A 25,870-nucleotide genomic window follows, 5' to 3' on the forward strand; every position below is an offset into this window, starting at 1 on the left:
TGGAGCCTCCCCTGGCAGCGCTTCTCTGTCCGGGCGCCGGATGGCTCCTTAACGAAAAAGCCGCTGCCCCCCGACCGCCTCCAGAAGCAGATTGTCGGCCTAACGGACAGGGTGTTCGTCTGTGCCTCTCAATCCGCGGCGGCGGTCAACAACATCGCCCTGCTCTCCTCTGCCATGGTCTCCTTGTCGGCTGACAGGGAGGCCTACGGCCCGGAGGAAGCCGCGAGATGGCTGGAAAAGCGGTTTCCCGCTTTTCCAGCGCCATCCTCCAGTTATGCCAGCCGGTAGCCGTTTCGGCCGGCCAGCATATGGCGTGGGCTACCATGATTCAAAGGGTCATATGGCTCTCCCACACTGCGGTGCCGGAACGAGAGCGGGCCAGCCTCGTCCAGGGACCACTAGCGCCGGATGGCATATTTGGTCCCAGGTTCTCCGAGGTGCTCGCGCACCAGCAGTCAGTCCGTGAGAATCGTCCCGAACCGGGAACGATTCTCACGGGCTCCTCCCGCCAGCATGCTGAGAGGAAGCGGGGTCTAGGCCGGTCCCAGCGTTCCATGGGGCCGCCTCCGACTCCAGCCCCGGTGCAGCAGCCGCAGCTGCCGCGCACGGGGAGAGCAGCAGCGCCACGGACCGGGAAGTTCCGGACGCTTGCTCCTACTTTTTCTTTCCCTATTAAAGAAAAGAGTAAAGACCGTTCGGCCGAACGGCAGTACATGGTACCTAAAGAGCGATATTCCCCAGGCCACCTGCGTCCTGCGCTTGTGGTGCGCTCCTCCATGTTGCCTCTTTCCCCCTCTCAGCCCGGTGGCTGTAGGGTGGCGGTCGGACGGCGTGTTCACATGGCCTCTGGTTCACCTGCTTCTGTTCGGAGCATTGTTCCGGTGTGTGAGAGAGGACGATTGGTTCACATCCCTGGATCTCAAGGATGCTTACTTCCACGTCCCTGTTCGGCAGGCGCACAGGAAGTTTCTCCGCTTTGCCTTTATGGGGATGGCGTACGAGTACCAGTGTCTGCCGTTCGGCTATTCCCTGGCTCCGCGCACCTTCTCGAAGTGTGTGGAGACGGCGTTGGAAACGCTCAGACGTCAGGGAAAGAGGATTCTCTTCTACCTAGACGATCTGCTTATTCTGAGCAACTCAGAAGAGACCGCGAGAAGGGACACCATGTTGGTGATAAACCATCTCTCCTTCCTGGGTTTTGCCATCAACTGGGAGAAGAGCTCCCCGCTCCCCAGCCGGCAGACAGTCTACTTGGGGCTTTGCCTAGACTCAGCCACCATGACTGCGATGCTTTCGCCTCCTCGGCGAGACGCCATCCTGTCGGCGCTCTCCCGTTTTCACGTTCGCAGAAACGTGACCGCACTGTCCACCATGCGCCTGTTGGGGCTGATGGCAGCTGCCCACCCCGTGGTCCCCCTGGGTCTGCTTTTTATGCGCAGACTCCAGCGGTGGTTTGCTCGCCAACGGTTGGACCCCAGGCGACACAAGCTCAGGGTGCTCCTCGTCCTCCGTTCGGTGTCGCCAGACCTGGAATATTGGAAAGGACCCTCCGCCCCTCTCAAGGGTGTTCCACTGGGCAGGGTGGCATCCTACGTAGTGGTCTTCACGGACGCCTCGTTGACGGGTTGGGGAGGAACGTGCCTCTCTCACTCGGTCGGAGACGAGTGGCGCACGCCCCCTACAGCACACATAAATGTGTTGGAGCTCGACGCTGTGAGGAAAGTGCTGTTGCATTTTTCACCTGGTGCGCGGCCGCCACGTTCTGATCAGGACAGACAGCGTGTCGGCGGCGGCGTACATCAACAGACAGGGGGGAGTCCGCTCCCCTGCTCTCCACCGAAAGGCGGTCGAGCTCTGGCTTTGGGCTCATCAGTATCTCCGCAGTCTGGCGGTTACATCCCGACATTGTCAGACTGATCTGGCAGAGGTTCGGGACAGCGCAGGTGGACCTCTTCGCGTCCCGGGAGAACACGCACTGCAGGTGGTGGTTCTCCCTCAGCCCTCGGGATCTTCCCCCGTTGGGGGTAGATGCGTTGGCACACACACCTTGGCCGCGGGCTCTCTTGTATGCGTTTCCCCCGCTCCAGCTGATCCTTCCTCTTCTGGAACGGGTCAGACAGGAGAGACTGTCCCTGATATTAGTGGCCCCGGAGAACCGTTTAGCTCTGTGGTTTCCAGAGCTGGCCGCGCTCTCGCGGTCGGCGCCTTGGCCAGTACCATTCAGGCCGGATGCGCTTTCACAGGCCCACGGGACGGTGCACCACCCGCCCGATGTCTCGGGACGGCTGTTGGTTTGGCTCCTGAGAGGTTGATCCTGCAGGGCAAAGGTTTGCCTGAGACGGTTATCAACACTATTCAGAGTGCTCGTGCGCCTTCTACTTCTTCCCTCTATGCGGCGAAGTGGTGCGCCTTCTCTAATTGGTGTGAGACGAACCACTCTGTCCCATCTCAATGCGAGGTGGGAAGCGTGCTTTCGTTTCTGCAAAACTTATTGGAAAAAGGTTTGGCCTTCTCCACTATCAAGGTCTGTGCGGCAGCCGTTTCGGCTGGCCATGCAGGCTGTGATGGTGGACCGATCTTCAGCCATCCACTGGTCAAGAGATTCTTGCGTGGGGCTAGACGGGTTAGTCCTGTTTCACGCGTGCTTACACCACGCTGGGATCTCCCCACCGTGTTGCGCGGATTGTCCAGGGATCCTTTCGAGCCTCTCTCCCAGGCCCCTTTGGATGCCCTGTCATTTAAGACGGCGCTCTTGTTGGCCTTGGTTTCTGCCAAGCGGGCCGGTGAGCTAACATCTCTGTCTGTCAGCCCGAGTTGCTTGTTGCTAAACGAGGACAGCTCCTTCGCGTTGCTCAGACCTAATCCTGCGTTCCTCCCGAAGAACATTAATAGTTCTTTTCGGTCGAGGGATATTGTGCTTAAGGCTTTTCACCCCCCGCCTCATTCTAGTGAGGCGGAGGCGGAGTTGCATCTCCTGTGCCCGGTTCGGGCGTTGGCTATGTACGTGAATCGCTCGGCAGCGTTCCGCTCCACACAACAGTTGTTTGTGTGTTATAGCGACGCTAGCAGGGGCCGCGCTCTCTCTAAGCAGCGGTTTTCTCGCTGGGTATGTGAGGGTGTTTGCCTAGCCTACTCTCGGCAGGGCTTGGCGCCACCGTTGGGCGTTAAAGCTCACTCCACACGGAGCGTGGCCGCTTCAATGGCTCTACTCAAGGGCGTTTCGGTGGAAGACATCTGCGCGGCTGCGTCTTGGTCTTCCCCCGGCCCCTTTGTCCGTTTTTACATGTTAGACATGTCCAGGGGCTCACTCGGCAACTCTGTGCTAGAGTCCGGGACCCCTTTTACGGCTTAAGAATATAGACATGTTCTTTAAAGCGGCGTGGTTGGATTTCCTCTCGCCGGCTGGCGAGTTGGTCTTGATTACCAGTCTCTTACTCTCCCACCTTTTTTCAAATGAAAAACAGGCTAGGGGGTTTTCTATTGGCTCGCCAATCGTCTGGTGGTTTTGTTTACCAGTGAGGCACTCCCGCCGTTTTCTTCAAATAAGAAACGGCCGAGAGAGTCCCATTATTGGAGAGCCGAATTCCGTAGCTCCGCCCCCGGTGGTAGCGGACCTAATGGAAACCGTGTTGCTCTGGTTTTCTTTTCCTTTTCATGGGTTCCATGAAGCACGGAATAGAACCGGAGTCTTTACAGACTCACTTTTTTCTCCCTTGATCATTGCCTTGCTTGATCTAGGAGGAATTAGTTTTTATAAAGCTGTTGTGTTTTACACTTCCTTGGCTTTTTGAGTCTTAATGTGCTCTGGTGACTTAGGTCGTTTTGACTGGGGTCCAGCAGGAGTACATTGATCGGGCTCCGCTCGCAGCTTCACCTTAGCCCATAAGGCGAAGCCTAGACGGTGTAGCCTACATGAAATAGAACGATAGTTATGTTATTATAACTCTAGTTCTATGATTGTAGGCGTAGCCGTCTAGTTCCCCACCTGCTGTACCCTCCAAATGCTGAAAGAAAAGCGTTGAGGATGAGCGACGGTATACACCGCGTTATATAGACACGATACCGTGGGAAATGTGTGATACCCTCATTCTCATGCTCATCTTTCGTGTGTGTGTGTGTGTGTGTGTGTGTGTGTGTGTGTGTGTGTGTGTGTGTGTGTGTGTGTGTGTGTGTGTGTGTGTGTGTGTGTGTGTGTGTGGTTATTCCCACAGATGCTGCAAAGTTGAAGTTCCCCTACGTAACTGATATGAAAATAAAAGCATTTATACGACAAAAGCTGAACAATGCTGCCAAATTTCAGAAACAATAAATTATCAACTGTTTAAAGAAAGTTAAACTTTTGTTCTATTTTTTTTGTATTTTAGCAGTCTGTAGAAAACACTGTGTTAACGGTGGTTGTAAGCCTAATTTACGTGCAGTGAATTATTGTTACAGCACTATGGTTAAAAATGGCAACAACAAAAAGTGATACAGTTGAAAATATCCATTAGGTAAAGTACAATGGCATAGTTAAAAGAACAACAACATACTGCATAATGCAGTTATTGTAATGCAGTATATATAGTACTATGGTACTATGGTACTATGGTATCGTAATTGTAGTATTCTATAGCAAAATAGAAGTATAATAAAAGTTCTGTAATTTACTTCAGTAGATTGTAGTTTATGTAGTAAACTGTAGTAGTATATAATGTAGTATACTGTAATAATAAAACTGCAGTTTTCTGTAGTATACTTAAGCAATAGATCACGACAGGCTGTGGTATGTGCTCATTATACCACTGTTAAGGGGCGTTGTCCGGCCCCGACGCGCAGCGGAGGGCCGGCGACCCCCTTCACAGTGGTATAATGACAGCGGGATAATGCCCTTCGAGGTGTCCATTATCAGGAATTAATGGACGACGCGGAGGCGGGCATTATCCCTAAAATCCCTAGTTAATAACACCAATGAGGGATGCGTTCATTTTTGCCAGGGTTTCCCTATCTGGCAACACTGCAGGGAAACGCTCTCAGAAAGGCAGCTTGAAAACCACGGAGCCGGCTCGGAGCACTCGAACGCCCCATGGACACGCGAACTGCCCATGCGCGCCGGACCCTTCAAGTCAGGTCACAGAAAACCAGCGTTGCCTCCTCATTTCGAGTCCGCTAGGGAACAATTCAATAACAGTGAGAAACATGTTTCGGAGAAAGTTGACAGCGCTTGATTATCACAACCCCGGTGGCTTCGACTGCAAAGGTAATACTACGTGTGTCTTGATTTAGTTTTATGTTTTGATGGCCGGCTGGCTAGACAGCAGCTAGCCGGATAGAGAGACAGCTGCTAACCGGCTAGCTGCTGTCACGTCAACATCAACATTAGCGTTAGCTTCACCGGCTAGTGAGTGCAAGTGTCAACATGGATGGTGACCAATGTTGCTAATGTATAATATGATCGCTACAACCAAGCTACAAATATAAACAAACACCCACTGCAACATGTTCCACCTGGTTAATACTAATAATCAATAATTGTTCATTCATATTGATAGTTAATACTAACGTGGTTAACTGTGTGTGTGTGTGTGTGTGTGTGTGTGTGTGTGTGTGTGTGTGTGTGTGTGTGTGTGTGGGGGGGGGGGGGGGGGGGGGGGTTTGTGTGGAGCCTGGTTTGTTTATGTGATCAACTGTTATGCCAGATGAACTCTTGGACCAGGTGTTTAATTATAATGATAATTGATCACTATAGCGCTTTTCTAAATACTCAAAGACGCTTTACAAATAAGAAAGGAATACATACAGACAGTTAAGACAATCAAAATGATTTGTCAGATGTTGTAGGTGGTCCTGAAGAGATAGGTTTTAAGTTGACTTTTGAATGAACAGAGTGTATCAGAGTTTCGGATGGCCAGAGGGAGGGAGTTCCAGAGGGTAGGGGCGGCGATGGCGAAGGCTCTGTCCCCCAGGGTGCGATACTTGATCTTCATGATGGAGGTGAGAAGGTTGGCATCAGCAGAGCGTAGGCGGCGAGTGGGGGAGGGCGATGGAGGAGATCTCTATGTACGAGGGCGCAGAGTTGTTTAGCGCTTTGTAGGTGGTGAGGAGGATCTTGAAATTGATGTGTCGTTTTATTGGAAGCCGATGAAGTTGACGGAGGATGGGAGTAATGACGTTCTCTGGAGGGGAACGTCCTATTTTCAATTCATGTTGGTTCCTTTGCATTATGTTAATGTTAATGTTAAACGTCAATGGGGGTCGTTTAACCCCCAATACGGGTCACAATCAAACAGTCATTGAGATCAATCTATTTATCTTGGTATTAGATGAGACCGAGTACAGGAACTGCATCGTCTGGCTGGAGGACCAGAAGATCCGGCACTACAAGATCGAAGACCGGGGAAACCTGAGGAACATCCCTGGGTCAGAGTGGCCCGCAGCCTTCCAGAAGGTGAGGTGGTCCCCCTCTACGGGACGGTTGGGATAGGGCAGGACCACTGGTCTGTGATGGACCACTGGTCCATCACAGACCAGTGGATGGACCTATGTGTTATGATGTCATACAGTACATTATACTACAACAACATGTTGTTATGATGTAATGCAATACTCCACGTTATACTTCATGTTATTATGATGTCATGCAGTACTATACATTATACTACAACAACATGTTGTTATGATGTAATGCAATGCTCCACGTTATACTGCATGCAGTGTTTCCCCTAGAATTTTTTTTAGGCCCGGTGGTAAGAGCTGATGGTGTGATTTGTTATACATTTTTCACGGGATGCTAGAGTATTTGTTGGTTATTTCCAAATAAAACACTTGCTTAGCCATCACAAGTTGGTTAAGTTATGGACATATAAAGAACGAGGCTAGTGTTTCGCGGGGGCGGTAAAAATGTCCATGGTAACGGCGGGCTGAACCAATCAGACGTCGCATTTACGCGATCGGTTCATGGTATAGTTCTTCTGCCGGAGAATAAACAGTGTTTTTCTAAAAACAAAGTTGATTTAATATAAACTAATTTCATGTACAGGAGCATAAAGCACCAATACATATTGAGATAGCTGGTGGTGAGCTTGGATGGTTATGATATTATGGCTAATAATAATAATAATAAAAAAAAAAAAAAAATTCATTTTTTTTTTTTTTCTCTTTTTCATTTATTTTCATTTTTTTGACCGGTTGTTGGCCTGGCGGGGGCGCTCGTTGGCCTGGCGGCCCGCCAGGCCTGAACAATGGTAGGGGAAACACTGGCATGTTATTATGATGTCATGCAGTACTATACATTATACTACAACAACATGTTATGATGATGTCGTGCAGGACTCTACAATATACAACATGTTATTATGATGTTTTTCAGTACTATACATTATAAAACATGTTATTATGATGTTTTTCAGTACTATACATTATACAACATGTTATTATGATGTATTTCAGTACTTAACATTATATTATGTTACTAGGATGCATTGCAGCCCTATACATTATACTGCATTTACATGTTATTGGGATGTATTGCATAATAATAACATGCATTATATTGCAGTACTATTGCAGTGCTCCACATTATACCACATGTTATAATGATGCATTGCATTCCTATGCATTAAACCTCAACAACAAGTTCATTATAATGTGTTGTGGCACTGTGCAGTATACCTCATCATGTAACGTTGAGGTATTGACCCACTGTGCGTCTGACCACACGTTGTCCTCGGCGTGATGCCCTGCAGTACCTACAGGATGTCAGCAGTCCCTTCGGTGAGGCGGAGCGGCAGGAGGCTCTGGACTGGCTGCTGGGTCTGGCCGTGCGCTACGAGTACGGAGACAACGGTACGGGCACGGGAGGGGCGTTCCCAATGGCCAGGGGTAACCTACGTAGTAGTTGATAGTGCTCCACTGGGTTCTATGAACCTCCTTACTGTACCGACAGCTAGGGCTCAACTATTTGGGGAAATAATCTAATCTTTTTAAAGTTCCTTATGTTCTGTATTATTCACTAAACAAGCAATAAATCCATCTGTAGTATGACCAACACAACACTGGAGGCAGTTAACGTATAAACTGCTCTTTCCTTTAGTCCAGGTCTATGTGTTGAGATGAATTGATGCATGAATTGATAGTATAACATCTTTATTTAACTATTGAATAAAATAAGAAACAGTAAAAGGAGATTCCTAGAGAGAGAGAGAGAGAGAGAGAGAGAGAGAGAGAGAGAGAGAGAGAGAGAGAGAGAGAGAGAGAGAGAGAGAGAGAGAGAGAGAGAGAGAGAGAGAGAGAGAGAGAGAGAGAGAGAGAGAGAGCTGTGTCAATGTTATGCTAATTGTTGTTGTCGTTCTTGCTTCTCTTCTGACAAATGTACTTATTGTAAATCACTTTGGATAAAAGCATTTGCTAAATGTAAATTTACTAGTATCCTTTAGCGAAAGCTAAACCTGCACTATAGCTTTTCCAATGCAGATATCTACTTATTATTATTATTATTATTATTATTATTATTATTATTATCTTCTTCAAAAGGATAAGAACCACGAACGTTCCTCAAGAAGAGAAATGTCACTATCCATGGTAGTTCGAAATTGGCTTTTGCCCGGTCCCATTGGCTTCCCTAATGGGCAGGTGCAGCAAGGGTGTTCATGTTGTGTTTGGCTCCCCCTAGTGGACAAGTACAAGAACTGCCCTCCTCTCTCCACCTCCAGTGACAAGCCGGTGGACCCACTGGTCAACCTAGACAGTAGGTTACCTCTCTTCCTTATGCTGTCATGGTTACCCTCTGATAGCATGGCTATTGATTTTAGTGTAGCATTTTGAAAAGATGCATTATTCCTGTTAGCGTCGTGTGTGTGTGTGTGTGTGTGTGTGTGTGTGTGTGTGTGTGTGTGTGTGTGTGTGTGTGTGTGTGTGTGTGTGTGTGTGTGTGTGTGTGTGTGTGTGTGTGTGTGCTTATTACTTTGCTTCAATCCATCACTGCTTGAGTAACACTGTTCTACTCAGTCTAGTAGGGTTAGAGTGTGTGTACCATGATCTGGTGTGTGTGAGTGTGTGTACCATAATCTGGTGTGTGTGTACCATGATCTGGTGTGTGTGTGCCTAAGTGTAGAATTTTGAATATATGCATCATTCATGTCAGCATCACATGCTAGTTTTCAATCTGTGTGTGTGTGTGTCTCTCAGGTAGCTCCCCTGACTTTAAGGCTGGGGTGACTGCTCTCGCCAACATCCTGAAGATCCAGCGACACGACGACTACCTGGTCATGCTCAAGGTAGGGAACCGCATTTGGGTCCCCTGCATAGAATGGTGTCTTCTTCTGCGCATCGGTCCCTGGTCATATGGGGATGCGTCGGAAATGTTACAAAATGGCGACTGTAAATTGCATAATTCAACAATGGCCTTCGTGTCGCAATCATTGTTGCCAAGGCGACAACTCGTTAACCACAAGAACCCATCCCCCATGCTTTATCCGTAATTCAATTCAATTGACAAGCCTTTCTCCTCGTCAACAGTTGGCCCATTTAATGTCCGATAACATAAAGGCCCAGACTTATTTGAAGGGCATAGACCCCAGTACCAAGACACAGTTAAAATCCAATAAAACATGGGTTCTAACTCATTCAAGTGTTTTTAGAACTGAAAAGCTGAATTGAAGATTTGTGTATTCAACATATTCACATTGACTAGCGTTCTGCGTCAATATCCCTTACATCGTAGCAGTCCTGGAACAGTGAAGTAAAATTAAAAATGTGTATACATTATTTATAGAATGCATCTTCATTTAGAATCATCAATGCTGGTAATATTGCAGCAATTTCACAGTAATTTCCCATAAAGCTGCCTTAATCTAGCTAATAAGTTATAAACAGTCAGTTATAAACATGAAGTAATAACCATAAGTTACATACATTAAATAATAATCTATCAGTCATTCATAACATTAAGTTAACAAAAAAATGCATTTCCTGCAGAAAATGCGGTGAGTGCTGTAGTACAAAGTGAGGTTGAAAATATTTTTTAATAAAGCCACATAGATTAGGACAAAGAAACGTTAAATAGATTAAATCAGTGAAAGGATTTGAACAAAAGTTCAAAAGTCTAAATGAAGTAAACAATGTAAACATGCAGACCATTTAAGAAAAAGTAAATGGTTGGAAACAAATTAAGTGACTGCTGTATGAAAAGCGCAAGGCATTGCTAAAAGTGCAGAAATGTAAAAGGTGAAATGTATTGCACTGTGTGTGTGCGTGTGCATGTGTGCGTGCGTGTGTGTCTTTAAGAGAATTGCGAGCCGGTGTGTGATTAAAAGTGTGATTTTTTAACATGGGAGTCAATGGGAGGACGGCTCTGCCGTCCTCCCATTGACTCCCATGTTAAAAAAAAGATAATATTTTAAAAGTATAAAATATTTTAAAGATCTGAAAAGAAGCAAGTGATTCCAAGCTATTCTGAATATTAAAACAATTGAATGGAGTCTCTAGGTGAAAAATTGAGGAAGGAGATAGGTCCCAAAGTTTGTAGAGAATAAGAAAGAAAGCACGAAGGAAAGGAAGAATAAAACTTATGAAGAACAATAGTTAAGCGCTAAATGCAGGACTCACCTAATAAAGAGTAAGCAATAACAGTTATTGAACAGTGAGTAGATCTGTATCACCGTGTGGTTTAGTTTGCTGACCACTGATTGGTCAACGAGCAACAGGTGTGCAGCCTTCCCCAGCCCCACAGTCCAATCAGACTCAGACCAGCAGCTGGTTGCACCAGCAGAACGTAAGGTCCCACTTAGGCTACGTTGAACGTAAATCGCCAAAACTTTCGACTTTACACTCTACTGAAAAAATAGCAGTTGCACCAAGCAGATAGTTTCCAGGTAACACTAAGTTACAACTTATATTTTACACCTCCACTCTAGCTGGTGTAAGTTCCATTCTAACAATAAAGACCGTTAAATACGTTTAAAGATTTCAACACAAATGATGGCTATTCGTTTTTGAGCAATGGGAAGAGGAGTTTCAACCTGGTTTGCGCCGGGAACGGATTGTCCGTGACCGTGATGTTGATTTATATGCGTGATTTCGGTTTTGCCGGGAGGAATTACCTAGATTAGAATAACCGGCCTTCTTGACAACGACCTGCAGCACAACACAAACCGAAATTTGGCTCCAAGTCCAGCGATGTAAGTGTGTTTGGCTCTGAGATATTTTGCCACTGGGTCTTATAAACAACTCGAGCCCACGTACAAACCAACATTTCTAGAGATATTCCATACAATGCATAACCAGGTAGAGGCTAACTCAGACAAAAACTCACGACACACACATCGAATAGCATACAAAGCATATTTATTTATTTATTATAAAATCCGCCATCAAATAGCTTTACACCTGTACCGTCTAAGTACATTTTAGAGAATAAATGACTGTTTTGTTTGCCCTCTCATTTGGGTGCTACTGCTAACGCGTCTTCACTCGGATAAGGTGGAAACTTGCCAGTACTTCCGCTTTACATTGTTGGCTTTCAAAGATTGGCTTGAAATTATCTAAACGTCATTAAAAGTGACACTGGTACTATTTACGCACTACTAGTAACGTTACAACTTAAGTTATGGTGGTGCAACCAAAATTTAGAACACCTTTTAGTTTGAAACTAGCTACGTCGAGCGTAGGGTTAAGGCAGACTTTACACCCGAACTTATGATCGGCTTTATGTTCTGCTGGTGAAACCGACTTTAGGTGAGGCTGTTGGGACCAGACAGCATCGACATGTGACTGCTGCTGCTGGTGACAGAGTTACTGGAGCTTTGTGTGAAAACGAATATATATATATATTGTGTGTTTGTGCAGGCCATTAGAATACTCATTGAAGAGAGGTTGTCTCCGGAAGCAGTCGCCAAATCCAGCCAAAAGAAAGAGGTACAAATCTCTGTAACGCCAACTGTCTCTCTGTAACCCCAACTGTGTCTCTGTAACCCTAACTGTCTCTCTAACCCTGTCTCTCTAACCCTGTGTCTCTCTCTAACCCTAACTGTGTCGCTCTAAACTTGTCTCTAACCCTAATCCTGTCTCTCTCTAACCCTTATCCTGTATCTCCGTGACCCTGTCTCACTTTAACCCTAGTCTTTGGTAGTTATGTTCGCATGATTTTTTTCACCAAATTCATATATCAGACAGTTCTGTCTGATATTCATCCTGACAGTAAGGTAACTTTAAGGTAACTGTTATTAGAACAGCTCTAAGGCAGCCTGATATTTCTTCCCTCCCAGGGACTCCCAGTGGCGTTGGACAAACACGTTCTGGGCTTCGATACCGGAGGTGAGTGGTGAAGAGTTATAACAAAACATTTGATTCGACGACATTATATTATGTTGTCTATATTAGTTTCTCGATACTAATATACATCTGTATTGGTTACTTTTTTCTGACCACAATGGGTCTCACAAGCTAGTTAGCTTGTTGCTTAAAGCTGCAGTACGTTACATTCAATTTAAAAAGTAGAAACACCTTTTAAATTGAATGTTGCCTACTGCAGCTTTATGCAGCAAACTAGTTAGCTTGTTATCATCGACCTGTCATTGTGTTCTGTATATAATGTAGATATATGCTATAGGCAGTGTTGTATAGTAGCGAAGTAGAAATACTTCGTTACTGTACTTAAGTAGTTTTTTTGGATATTTGTACTTTACTTTACTACTTATATTTCTCTGTACTTTTACTTTTACTTCGCTACATTTTGCGAAGAAAACGGATACTTTTACTCCGCTACATTTCGCTTGAAACCTTCGTTACTCGTTACAAAATCAACTCATCTTTAGAAAAAAAAAAAAGAATCATGAGAGATATGAGAATAACGTCGGGGACTGTGGTAGAACACAGACTGCGAGCCTGTTTGGCGAATCAGCTGTCCCAGCGCACGTTCGCAAAGCCCCCTTGCTTAGTTACTGTTGCTACGTCGATCAAAACTCCTACGACTGTCAACACACAAATGCATGGCTAGGACGAGGGCAAGGGCTATCAAAATTCTACTATTTGTATCAGGCTGGTTTGTACACGCAGTATTACAACACTATCTTATACACTTCACACTCTACTTGCTGCTGACTGAGCACAGTAGATCAATACACCGCTTGTATCGTTTTCTATCACATACATTTCAAACATGAGGTCCGTTGTAAAAATAAACCAAGGAGTGCATGTTTGATCGATCGTCATTAAAGCTGACTTGATACGAATGTAACAACGTTGTTAAACTAGTGAGATCAGATCCAGCCTTGTGTGGTTGCTATAGAAACGCGTTACCTACAGTTGAGCTAACGTTATTCACCGTAGTTCTAAAGGGAACTACTTTTCGAGGGAGATGAACTTAAACAGAGCATACATTTAATAAGCATGCAATACGAATAAGAAAAAGGCTAATTATTAAAGTATTTGAATTGTTTTATTATGTTGGCCGGCGCGAAGTAGAATAAACGGAATAATCACCTCAAGGCAGGGCAATAAACAGTTTGATATGCCCGGCTCGCGGAAGGTTACGGTAAGCCGTCCACGAGCCGGGCATATCAAACTGTTTATTGCCCGGCCTCTCGGTGATTATTCCTTACTTATTCTCAAAATTCTGACCCTTTGCTTTTTTATTAACAGCAGTTACTTGTACTTTTACTTTCAGTACTTAAGTACATTTAATATCAGAAAAGTACTTTTGATACTTAAGTACAGTAAAGATCAGATACTTTAATACTTTTACTTAAGTACTATTCTAAAAGGTGACTTTTACTTTTACTTAAGTAATTTTCCAGTAAGGTATCTGTACTTTTACTTAAGTATGGCTTTTGAGTACTTTATACACCACTGGCTATAGGGCTGTAAGGATACACCAACTCACGATTCGGTTTGTGTCACGATTTTTGAACGGTTCGATACATACCAAAAAAAAATTTAATTGAAAAAGCATTTTCTATTTAAACAACACTTGTATAACAATTAACTTAATGTAACATTTAATTAAAAATGCGTCACATGACTGAACATAACACACAGTTGGAGGATGCTTGCAGGTAGGCAAAAAAACTAGTTTTGTGATTTAGGCTTATGTATTTTAAAATTTTAATGTCAATTAAATAATAGTAATTTGAGTAGTTTGGTAGCACTAACCAGCATTCCCGCTAGAAAAAAACTGCCGGTCAAAGTGACCGGCAGTTTTTTTGCAGCGTTTTGATGATATGCCAGTCAAATGTCCTATTATTGCTTCTTAATAGGATATGTAGCTTAAATAATGTCGTAATCAGGCCGTATAGAATGCGACATGTTTAATAGGCTAACTTTCAAATAGATGGGGAAAAAACATGAACGTCTGATTCGCAATAACGAGGCAAATTGTTATGTTTGTGTGCGAGAATAGCTGTGTGAGAGACGTCAGCGAGTGAGTGGACGAGCGAGGAGAGTGAGCGGTAGCGTATGTGTCTCAGTCTAGTGAAGAAACGAACGAGTCCGGTTGTGTGGTGTGTTGTGTGTAAGAATGAAGTACCCAGCCTGTCAATAATCGGTGGCAGCTTCATTCCGACCTATAAGCAGACCAACTGCCGGACAAAACACTAAAAACAGGGATCACACAGGCTATTTTTGCGCGCTTGGCCCACTCTGGATAAATGTCCCTCAGATCGCATATGAGGACTTTGCAGGCTGTGGAGAAATGCAATCCTCCGTAGCCACGGAGAGCTGTCATCACAGAGAGGGCATCTCGTCACAGACTTACAGCATCGATAAGAGGAGTGATGTCAGCAGACTATTATTTAGACAGATTATTAGCAAATTTCAATCTTACTATTTGCCCGGAGAGATAACATCTTCGCACTAACAGCTAATATCATGTGGATGCATCTGGACTGGAAGCATAATGGGAGTTAGAAAGGGCGTGTCTTTTTTATTTAAGCCATATCACACGAGTTGTACTGAACATCAGCACGGCTGTGTTTCGGTCGTAGGTACGAGGCCATAGGCCGAGTGCCGAAGATAATCAGGCCGTGCTGATATTCAGTACAACAGCACGACCTCGAGTGTGATAGTGCTTTATACAACAGTTCTACAAGCACCATTTATTAATTAACAGTAATAAGCAACAACAGATTATAATTTGTTCATTCAATGATTTATTTGGCTCAGCCAACACAAATAGATCCGCAACTGGACCGGGACTGAACTGTTGCCAAGTTACACATAAAGACACTAGCTATCTTATGCCCCTTTTCCACCAGCGGGTATGCTTCGGACCCAGCACGCTTCAGCCCGGTAGTGAGGGGGCGGTATAGCCCAGCTCAGTTACGGCTCGCAATTCCACCGGCGACAGTACCCTTATGGTAGGGCGGGGTTTAAGCCGTATGGCGATGCGGCACAGTGTAGCAGCCCGACGCATTGTAGCCTGCAAATAAATCAAAGGAAAAAGAAAAACGGCACAATGAACAAAGAGCAACAATGCAGGACGTCCAAGAAGGACGGCAAACTTTTGCGGAACAACATCTTCAATAAACTAAGCTTTCGCCATTATCCAGAAATACCTCTCAGGTAATGTGTTTGTTTGTTATTATCTCCCCCCGTCTCACGGAAGTGTGATTCTGTTGACCAATCAACGGACGGCGTATGTAGCTCGAACTTGCCGGGCACCCTTTCAGGCGTCTCAGTACCCCAACGGAGGAGTACTGCGAGATGAGTACGGCTCAGTCCGGGTCACGCCAACTTTTTGCGGTGGAAACGTGACCCGTGCCACACCTTTGCAGACTGAACTGACCCGCACCCTCCGGTGGAAGTGCGCCATAAGCTACATAAAGGCTGTTAATAACATTAACGTTATAAGAACACCTGTAAAGAACACCAAAAGTCACAGTGCTGTTATACTCTATAACAGGACTCATGGAACGCCTAATGTCCAAACAAATTACTTGGTCGGAACAATCTTGTCCCTCACATTATACAACAAATGTTGTATAATGTGCTTTGTATGCAGCTGAGTCCAAGAAAAAATTCCCTTTGGGACATTTAAGTATAGATCATCATCATCTCCCCCCCCCCCCCCCCCAACAGACGCCACCCTGAACGAGGCGGCGCTCATCCTGCGCCTTCTGCACGTGGAGGAGCTCCGAGAGCTCCAGACCCGCATCAACGAGGCGCTGGTGTCCGTCCAGGCCATCATCGCAGACCCCAAGACAGATCACCGCCTGGGCAAGGTCGGGAGATGAGGGCTAGGGAAGAAGGGAGGGGGTGACCCTAACCCAGGTAGAGGGCGAAGAAGTGGACGATGTGGAGACTGCTTCGGAGATCGACTTTCTCTGTTTTTTGTTTTTGATTTTTTGCTTTTTCTCGCTCGGTTTGGGTTCTGTGTTTTTTGGGGGGGAAAATACGGCAAAAAACTAGCTTAGCGCTAGCATTGTTTTAGTAGGGGAAACTCTTTAAATCTAACCACATTTTAATTTCGACTTTGACACACACACGCACACACACACACCCACATATACACTTACTTATTGGACGGTCCAAGTTAATTCAACAACTTTCGTCTTTTTTTCGTTTTTTTATTGTGGGCTATAACTCCACCTCTGAAGACTATTTCCCGACCGGCCTGTGAACGTTGTTTCTCTAGAGACCTGATATTTTTTTTTTGGATAGGGCTTTAATAAAGTCATGATTTCAAGTGGAAAGCGATGGTGAAATGAAGTGATTGAAAGCCTTGTGTGTTTCTTGAGTGGGAAATGTGTGTTAGTTCAGTGTCGTGTGTAGCCAATGTGTTCCTATTGAGGTGAGCATTGAAGTTATGCTACCTCGCATCAACCTTGTGTCAAATTTAACCTAGCATTGATCTTACCTAGGATTGAAGCCAACCTAGCATTGATGACAACCTAGCATTGATGCTACCTAGCGTCAACCCTACCAAGCTAACCTAGCACTGAAGCTGTGCTGGGCGTAGAGCGACCAATCAGAGAGCGACCAATCAGATGAAAGTTTAAATTAATTTCATCAAAGTAAAAACGATGCAAATGAAATTGACTACTTCACGATTAACTCAATGGGGCAATTGCTCTGTTGTTAGTTTAGCCACTTTTTAGAGTTTAACACGGTTTTAAACTCAAGAAGTAACGTGATGTCTTAAGCTCCATTGCTGTGTCATATGTACTTGTGGTTTAACCTGCAGCTGCGTTTTACCTTGATCTCAATTGCTGTGTCTTCAGAGAAATTCACATCAGACACTAGAGGGCGGATTTTGTGCGTGTTTGTCTAATCTCGAAACTGACGTGGTTTTAGAGGAGACTAAACCAGTTGGCAGGATAAAACAAGGCTCCATTATAACCGACACACGCACACAGAATTAGTTTCATGAATTATTGTTAATGGGTATGATACATTTACACTTATTACACCAGATAGGCCTTCAGTACTGAGTTGCTCAACTAAAACTCGACAAAGAACAGATTATTTGTATGTAAAAAAATAAATGAACGCACAGAGGAAAAAAAAAGTCAATGCTAGGGCAATATTCAAACCTGGATTGAATATAAGACAATCACGGAACAAGAAAATGTACAAGACATTTGAATAAATCTGTATTGATCTTAAGAGAAGCAGAGCAACAACTCAGTTTATTAACATCTATCGACCACCGTACTCCCAAAAACATAAATTCTCCATCAACCACTTCCTTGATGAATTTGGGTGTTTCTTGGAACAACGTGTTGCGTTGCACCGAGGAGAAACTGTCCTAACTGGTTATTTTAATATCCACATGGAACTAGCTGATGATAGATATGCCAAGAAATTCACAGAACTTCTTCTACAGTTCGATCTAACACAGCATGTCACTGAAGCCACCCATCAAGAAGTAGGACTCATCGATCTACTCATCACTACCGACTAAGATCTACCTCGCAACGTGGGAGTTTATCATGATCAACTTGGTTCTGATCACAAACCAGTCTTCTTCCAGATTGCAACAAGTGCAGCGTCCAAAGTGTCAAAGATGGTAATTTCTGCTCGAAATTATAAGGAATTAGATCTTGATGCCTTCAAGAATGATGTTACTGACTCCTGTCTCTGTAATGAAGATTTGCTGTCAAGAATGGATCTTAAGGATCTTGTTGAGTGTTACAATGATAATCTTAAGCTGTTCATTGACAAGCACTGCCCTCCTGCCACCAAATCCTTTCATCAACGCCCTTATTCAAGATGGTACAACGAGAAGCTTCAGAATAAGAAGAGGAAGACACGTGCAGCAGAAAGAAAGAAAAACGAGTGGGTCTCTAGAAGATTTAGCCAACTACAAGAGGGAGAAAAATGGCTACAACTGGATGCAGAAAATAACAAGGAGCGACTACTATAAAGGAGAAATAGAAAACTGTGGTAATGACTACAAGGCTATCTATAAAATAGTTAACAGATTGTCTGGCAGGAAAGAAGATATGATACTCCAAACATAGACGACCTTGAAGCGGCAAACGGTTTCGGTGATTTCTTCTACAACAAAACACGTAGCATCAGAGATATCATTGAACTAGAGCGCCCTTATGTTGTACAGGACAACATTATACTTCCACCAGCACCTGTTGCTAACCCTCTTCACCCCTTTGACAGTCTCAGTTCTGACCAAGTTTGTCAACTCATCAAAGATATGAACGATAAATGCTGTGACTTGGATCCCATACCTACATGGCTTGTCAAGAAATGCAACACAGAACTATGTCCTATTTTACGAGTGATGATCAACAAATCTCTCGGTAGCAGCCTGTTTCCAGTAAATCTAAAACAAGCTTCTTTCAAGCCAGTCATCAAGGACAAAGCCGGCGACCATGATGCCTTCAAGAACTACAGGCCTATAAGTAACACATCTTTCCTGTCAAAGTTACTGGAGAAGGCAGCCCTCAGCCAAATTAACATCCACACTGAAGACAACAGCCTCCATGGATATTATCAATCTGGATATCGGAAGAACCACTCATGCGAAACTGCAGTCCTTAAAGTAGTAAATGACCTGATGGGAATGGTTCAGGCGAAGGGTGCAGCGGTCCTCATACTCCTCGACCTGTCAGCCGCATTCGACACCATCGATCACAACATCCTGATTGACAAGCTAAAGTCTGAGTTCGGCATCAAAGGTGATGTTATCAAGTGGATTGTATCCTACCTGACGAAGCGAACCTATAGAGTCAAGATAAAGAATGCATCAAGTATTATCTTTAACCTGATCTTTGGAGTCCCCCAAGGGTCACTGCTAGGTCCCCTACTATTCATGCTCTATGTCAAGGAACTTGAAAGGTTGGCAAAAAAGCATGGCATCTCCATACAAATCTACGCAGACGATACCCAACTGTATGTCAGTGTTGATATGCAGAGCAGCCAGCAAACAAAAGAAGATATTGAAGCATGCCTCCTTGAGATACGACAGTGGATGGTACAAAATTACCTCAAGATCAACACCGATAAGACAAAAATGATCCTTGTTAAATCCAAGCAGAACTCAGAAGACCTAAGCTTCACTGTACTCTATGACAACTCCGATGTCGACAGTTGCGACGTCGCTAAGACCCTTGGCGTCTCACTGGACTCAAAACTCAGCATGATCAAGTTCATCCAAGAGAAGTGCAGAGCTAGTTACTTCCATCTCCGTAATCTAGGAAGGATTAAGCGCTCACTGAGTATTGACATGAGAATCAAGCTTGTACACAACATGATACTGTCGAAACTTGATTACTGCAACAGTCTCCTTGCACTGACTCCTAAATGTCATCTAAAGAAACTGCAAAAGGTTGAAAATGCAGCTGTTCGCCTCATCTATGACGTTCCTAAGAAGTGCTCCACCTCCAAGTTCCTCAAGAAAGCCCACTTTCTCCCCATCGAAGATCGGATAGATTTTAAACTCAGTTTGCTAATGTTCAATGTTGTCTCTGGAAAAAGTCCATGTTATATTGTGGAAAGCTTTTCTATGCATAGCCCTACTAGAGAACTAAGAGTTGGAAGGGATGATCTTAATATTGTTTACGAAAAAAAGAAATGTAAAGATATCTTTAACGCAATGACTTCTAAATGGAACGATCTACCTATAAATGTAAGAAACTCTGTAAATTCTGAAATTTTTAAAAGTAGACTAAAAGGACATCTTTTCGAGAGAGCTTTTTCTAATATTTAACTCGAACTATTTAACTTCTTTAGATTTATTTCTTATATATTTTTTATCCAGAAGAAAAAAAATAAAAAATAAAAATAAAAACCGATCTCGGCCTGATATGTTTTTTGACCCCAGCAACCGATGACACGCGACAGATAAGAAAAAAAAAAAAAAAAAAACGGATCTCGACCTGGTTATATTTTTTGACCCCAGCAACCGATGACACGCGACAAAAAAAAAAAAAAAAAAAGACTAACACTTTCAGGTACAGACCGCTTTGAGCTCGGTTTTTATCCCTTCGGGATGGAAGCTATATGAGAAAGAAAAGCGGTATATAAATACCGAGGATTGATTGATTGATTGATTGATTGATTGAATGCTTAACTAAAATGGTTAGAAATGACAAGTAATTGATTGACGTTGGTGAGGGCAGATTCCAGACTCAGATTTCCACAAAAAGTAGCCTAGACTATTTCATAATATATGTCAACATTATTAGCGTTTTTATTTATTGTAGTTTTATTATATTAAAGTTCACTTTACATCCCCATGCCAGCTGCGTGTTGAACTCCAAAACCTCAGTTTTAAGGAATACGGTTTTAAAGCGCAGCAATGCTAACTGACAGAGCAATTGGCGCAACCAGCGAAGTGATTTAAACCAACATAAATCACCCAAATTAAAGCTCTTAAAGACCTATTTATAATTTCAAAGAAGGTACGATGATAAAAATGAATCAGACACAGAAGTAATTTAAAGCTTTATTGCATAATGCTGTTAAACAATTTCCTCTGGGAATAATATGCAAGTAACAAAGGATTTGAAAGAGAAGATCATTATAAAATAAAGATTGAAATTGGGGTCTTACAATTCTAGGTTAAATCGTAACTTTACTTGCTCCCGGTGAACATTGCGTTGTAAGAACGGTCAATCCCGAATAGTTGATGCGATGTTACACTATCTCACTGTACTGCCACAATAACATTTCAAGATTTAAACTTTGCATTGAGAAAGAGCTCAAAGTCAAACTAGAGACCCAATCAGAGTCGATAATGTGACCCAAGGACCCACCCCCTGATTGGTCTGGTTGAAGAATCAAGCTTAGGACGAGTCAACAGCGTCCGCCTTGTCGCCGTGGGTTACCGGAATGCTGCGCTCACGGTTGCGGCATGGTTCGCCGTCGCGGCCTAGCTTGTGGGCGTGGAGGGTGAGCAGCCCGTCACCCGACAGCGTGCAGGTGAGGGTGGGCGGGGCCACGTCGGAGGGGAGGCGGTACCGACGCTGGAACTCCCGCGAGACGTAGCCGTGGTCGTCCTGGCAACGGGTGAGAGGAACGACTTTTTAGGACACTTCAGAAATTTGCTTTTCAATTTAAAAAATATAAATTGTTTCTGTGCAGTATAGTTCGGGTACAGGGTGCCTGTGGCAATGCCCAGGGATAATTATTCAACCAATAATTTACATTTAGGGCATTTAGCAGACCCTTTAAAGCAGGGGTCTCAAACTCGCGGCCCGTGGGCCAATTGCGGCCCGCCGGACGATATATTTTGTGGCCCCGTACTGCGCTTGCCCGGGGGCCTCATTTATAAAGCTTGCTGTGCACAAAAAACTTGCATAAGACGGAGGTGAAATGTACGTTGGCTAATGGTATGGCTTCTCCCAAGTGTGTGTGCGCTGGAGATCCGCCCTTCTCTCCTGTGTGACTCCTCTGATGTATTTCGAGCTTACTGAAGCATCTGAAACTAACCGCTTAGCAACCGAGTTCCTCAAGTTGTGGAGCTTGATATCCCTGAGCATGAAATGTGCATCAGTTTTCTTACTGCAAACATTGGTAGGCTATTTATAGAAAATGTCTATGTTTTGACATGTTTGATTGCATTTTTTAACTGCATGGGCCTGGATACGTCGGTAGGTGTGTGTGTGTGTGTGTGTCTTCCTGTGTGTCCAGTGGGAGAGGAAATATCAACATGTGAAAGAGTGTTTTGTATCAAGTTGAGGCCGACACATATTAATTGAAATTTATATATCATGAGATAAAATCATGCAATACATTTAGGAAATTATTGCATGCCTCTCTTCTCAAAAATATTAGACCCTGGAAGTTTAAACTACTCTGTTTCTCTGCCGCAATCATCTGCGCGTCTAGGGCTTTTTTCTTTTTTTTTCTTCCCTTGTTACAATGATGAACAGATGAAGAGCAGCAGTGATCAGGAGGAGTAGGCAAGAAAAGCCATATGTTCAGAAGGACAGTTCATGTTCTGAAGAAGGTTCATGTTTTAAAGAGCCGTTCATGTTCAAAAGAGCCATTCATGTTCAAAAAAGCATTCATGTTGCAGAACTGTTAATAGTAAAGCTTGAGAAGACTGGATATTTGTAGCCCTGACGTTTGATTTTTCACCTACCCTTACACCTGCCTACTTTTTCTTTAAATGATACTTGTTATGGGCCAAGGGGGGTCCCATTTTTGTTTTATTTTAAGAAATTCAGACTTTGGCGTTGTGAACCTGGAACTATGGTTCAACGTTGCTTGTCTACCTGTCTTTCCTCGTGTTTCCCCCGGACCTCCACGTAGCCGCCGGCTACCGAGACCTGGACCTCCTCCGGGGAGAAGTGTCTGACGTCCAGGTAGACGGTGAACCGGTCCTGGTCGGAGCGCACCTGGTAGGTACGGAAGAGAAAGGCGTTTGAGCGGAGTGGAGGGGTTTATTTTCTTATGTCCCCATGGTCCTAAAGTTCCCCGGATATATACGGTACATAACGGGAACATGGAGGGGTCCTTTATCCCTAGGGTCCTAGATTCCTCAGTTCGACATATGGGCTCTCTCAGGGTCCTATGTCCCCCGGCTCTTGAGGACATAATGGGAACCTGTGAACATAGGACTCTGAACATAGGGCCATGAGAACCTAGGATCTTGGGAACATGAGGTCCTGGGAACATGGACACGCTCCTGACTGGAGTATAGGAATGATATATTGTGTATTTAACCATACTTTTATCAGTTCAATCTGCTTTTTGATCAAAACAAATTTCAGAAATTATCCATACAAGGCAGAATAAATGGGTTTCAAGGTTTAAATACCATTATACATAGTTTTGACTTTTATGTGGTCAAAACCTGTACAATCAGGGTTAGGGTCAGTAAAACTGAGCTCGTAACCCCCAGTCCTTACAGTGCTTTAACAATGAAACATTTCAAATGTGTAGTATTAACAATTGCTGTAACTGGAGGAAATACTCAATACCATGCTACTGAAATAAATGCTGTAACGGATAAAAGCCAATTATTGTATATTGTGTTTATGAATGCCGTTACTTAGTACTAAACTAAATATTTTGCGTCCCGGGTTCAATTTGCCCCTCCAACAAAACGACTGGCCCCAGTCTTGCCCCCCCCCCCCCCCCCCCCCCCCCCCAATGAAAAGTGTTCTAGAACCGTCCCTGTGTACAATACAGTTCAGACATTTGCGTTACTGCAAGCCGTTTTGAAAATCGCCTCTTCTGACAACCAAATGGGCGTCTCCACCTATGTGTGCTGGATCTAGATCGACCAGCCTACCCAGTGGACTGTAGCAAACGTTGCTCATCTTTCCGGCATACATCTACGCCCACTTGTGATGTCAAAAAGGCTTTTAAAAGCTAATAACACTCTCACCTGGTGGTATAATATGTCACCTTTAAATAAATAAATAATAATAATTACCTCGGAGACGCCGGAGTAGCCGGAGTCGAGCAGGTGGCGGTAGAACCCCGGTCTGTAGTACGGACTGACCGCAGGCGTTGGAAAGTCATACATGCCCTCTCCGAAAAACTGTCCGAAGAGTCGGGGGTCGTTACCGGGGTAACCGCGTCGGAACCACGGTGATTGAACAGGGATATCCATAATAACGTCCGGGAGGGGGGGGGGGGGTGACGGAACTCAAACTCACGCCCTTTTTCAGGTTCGAATCGGGCGCTAGTTTTGCGCGTAAGTGCTAGCCAAAGTAGCTGCTATCCAAAGATGCTGCTATCCAAAGTGGCTTCTAGCTAAAGTGGCTGCTATCCAAATTGGCTGCTAGCTAAAGTTTCTGCCAGCTAAAGCAGCTAGCTGCGGTAAGCTAGTCAAAACGGCGCAAAACAAAACACTGCTTCGGTGAGGGGATGACCGACCCTCTGCGATCGGAGTCTTTATATACATGAGAAGTAGAAAGAGGGGGCTTAGTGTGGGATCCCACCGGAATTACATTATGTCATGCGTGGTCTCGCCCTGTCAGCACAAACACCGCCCATGGTGGTGTGGGGGGGGTTGAGGGTAGCATGCCGGAGCTATTCATCCGTTAGAAAGGCCACTTGGGTGGGGCGCATGGTACAGCAGGCCGCCGGCATGCAGAAGCAGCATAATATTTGGAAAGATATTGCAGAAAAATACCACTGTAGAGAAGATGGTGGTGGTTCTATGTCCCCCCCCTCCATGTAAATTGTGCTCTGTCAGCGGCTGTTTTAAATCCTAATAAAACAGTGACTGCTCATCCCTCTACGACTTCAGATTCGCCGGACATTTTTGTTTAATCTTGTCATCTATGTACCTTGCATATAGGTGATGAGTCTCTCTCTCCCTCCCTCTCTCTCTCACTCTCTCTCTTTCTCTCTCGTGAGTTTGCTTACTGTAACCTATGCCTATTGACTCATCTAAGGAGGGTGTTACGACTTATCCCTTACAAGAGGGCGTTACAATATACCCCCATGGTGATTTAGAAGGGGGTGTTAAAACGTATATCCCAATGGTGATTTGCAAGGGGGTGTTACAACTTACCCCCATGGTGTTTTACAGGGGGGTGTTACAACTTATCCCCATTGTGTTTCAGAAAGGGGTGTTACAACGTATATCCCCATGGGGATTTACAAGGGGGTGTTACAATGTACCCCTATGGTGTTTTACAAGGGGGTGTTACAATGTACCCCTATGGTGTTTTACATAGGGTGTCACCTATATGCAAGATACATATACATAGCACAAAAAGCAAGGACATTTGTGTATGGTAGATTATTTCTCTGTGGTAACAATGCTTTTTGGCAATAAAACTTATACCGTTGGACAGCCTGTTTAGTTCCCTTTCAAATGGTGCCCCGTTTGTAAGGAACATGCATTTGTGGGATGAGCAGCAGCGCTGAGTATGTGGGTTGCGCCCATGAAAAATTTGCCAAATCTTTTCTGCCATTGCCAAACAGGTTATTTTGCAGTTGCTATTGACCCTTGTTTTGAGCTTCTGCTACCCCCAGGTGCTGCCAATCAGGTGCCTGATTCGCACCTGATTGGGCAACTTCAAGCTGGTGTTCCGCAAAACCAAGTTGCGGCATTATTTGGAGTGAGCCCTAGTACCCTCTCCAGACTGAAGGCCACATTCCATATAACGGGGGATGTCAAAGACAGGCCGCGAAGTGGGCGTCCCAAGAAGACGACACCCCAAGAAGACCATTTCATCACCCTGTCAGCACTCAGTCTTCTACAGATTTGCAGTCAAGGTTTGCAGGACGATATGGCCGACGGCTCTCTGCCCAGACAATCCGGAACAGACTACACGCAGCCAATCTCCGGTCTCATAGGGCTGCCAGGACTCCTGCCATGACTGCCCTTCCCCGTCAGGCACGTTTGCGCTGTTGTCGGCAACACGTGGAACCTGAACATGTGGAGGAATGTTACGTTCAGTGATGAGTCCAGATTCTGCCTACGGCAGTTGGATCATAGGGTCAAAGTGTGGAGAAGACGCGGAGAACGCCA

General features: G+C 44.7%; 2 protein-coding genes across 2 annotated transcripts; one reads left to right on the forward strand and one right to left on the reverse strand.

Annotated features, from left to right (window-relative positions):
- The first annotated feature begins 5,049 nt into the window (after window positions 1-5,049).
- Window positions 5,050-16,661, forward strand: rtraf (RNA transcription, translation and transport factor). Its single transcript, XM_030360024.1, has 8 exons — window positions 5,050-5,236; window positions 6,300-6,424; window positions 7,722-7,821; window positions 8,648-8,722; window positions 9,163-9,251; window positions 11,821-11,889; window positions 12,240-12,288; window positions 16,048-16,661. The coding sequence occupies exons 1-8, from the start codon at window positions 5,176-5,178 to the stop codon at window positions 16,200-16,202; spliced, it is 723 nt and encodes a 240-aa protein (XP_030215884.1). The 5' UTR covers window positions 5,050-5,175; the 3' UTR covers window positions 16,203-16,661.
- Window positions 16,662-20,861: 4,200 nt separating this feature from the next.
- On the reverse strand, window positions 20,862-25,078 carry cryaa (crystallin, alpha A). The gene is made up of 3 exons (XM_030360032.1): window positions 23,816-25,078; window positions 22,650-22,772; window positions 20,862-21,428 (listed from the first exon to the last, which is right to left on the reverse strand). Exons 1-3 carry the CDS (start codon window positions 23,993-23,995, stop codon window positions 21,216-21,218), a joined length of 516 nt encoding a protein of 171 aa, XP_030215892.1. The 5' UTR covers window positions 23,996-25,078; the 3' UTR covers window positions 20,862-21,215.
- Between the last annotated feature and the right edge of the window lie 792 nt (window positions 25,079-25,870).

Source organism: Gadus morhua, chromosome 7, assembly GCF_902167405.1.
Source record: "Gadus morhua chromosome 7, gadMor3.0, whole genome shotgun sequence".
In the NCBI taxonomy this organism is placed as follows: Eukaryota; Metazoa; Chordata; class Actinopteri; order Gadiformes; family Gadidae; genus Gadus; species Gadus morhua.

Excerpts from the sequence above, each read along its gene's own strand:
- rtraf (XM_030360024.1), top strand. The coding sequence starts at position 5,176 with ATGTTTCGGAGAAAGTTGACAGCGCTTGATTATCACAACCCCGGTGGC. Across the intron at positions 5,237-6,299 it reads CGGTGGCTTCGACTGCAAAG|ATGAGACCGAGTACAGGAAC; the intron begins GTAATACTACGT and ends TCTTGGTATTAG. Across the intron at positions 12,289-16,047 it reads TCTGGGCTTCGATACCGGAG|ACGCCACCCTGAACGAGGCG; the intron begins GTGAGTGGTGAA and ends CCCCCCCAACAG.
- cryaa (XM_030360032.1), bottom strand. The coding sequence starts at position 23,995 with ATGGATATCCCTGTTCAATCACCGTGGTTCCGACGCGGTTACCCCGGT. Across the intron at positions 22,773-23,815 it reads GCTACTCCGGCGTCTCCGAG|GTGCGCTCCGACCAGGACCG; the intron begins GTAATTATTATT and ends CGTACCTACCAG. Across the intron at positions 21,429-22,649 it reads GGAAACACGAGGAAAGACAG|GACGACCACGGCTACGTCTC; the intron begins GTAGACAAGCAA and ends ACCCGTTGCCAG.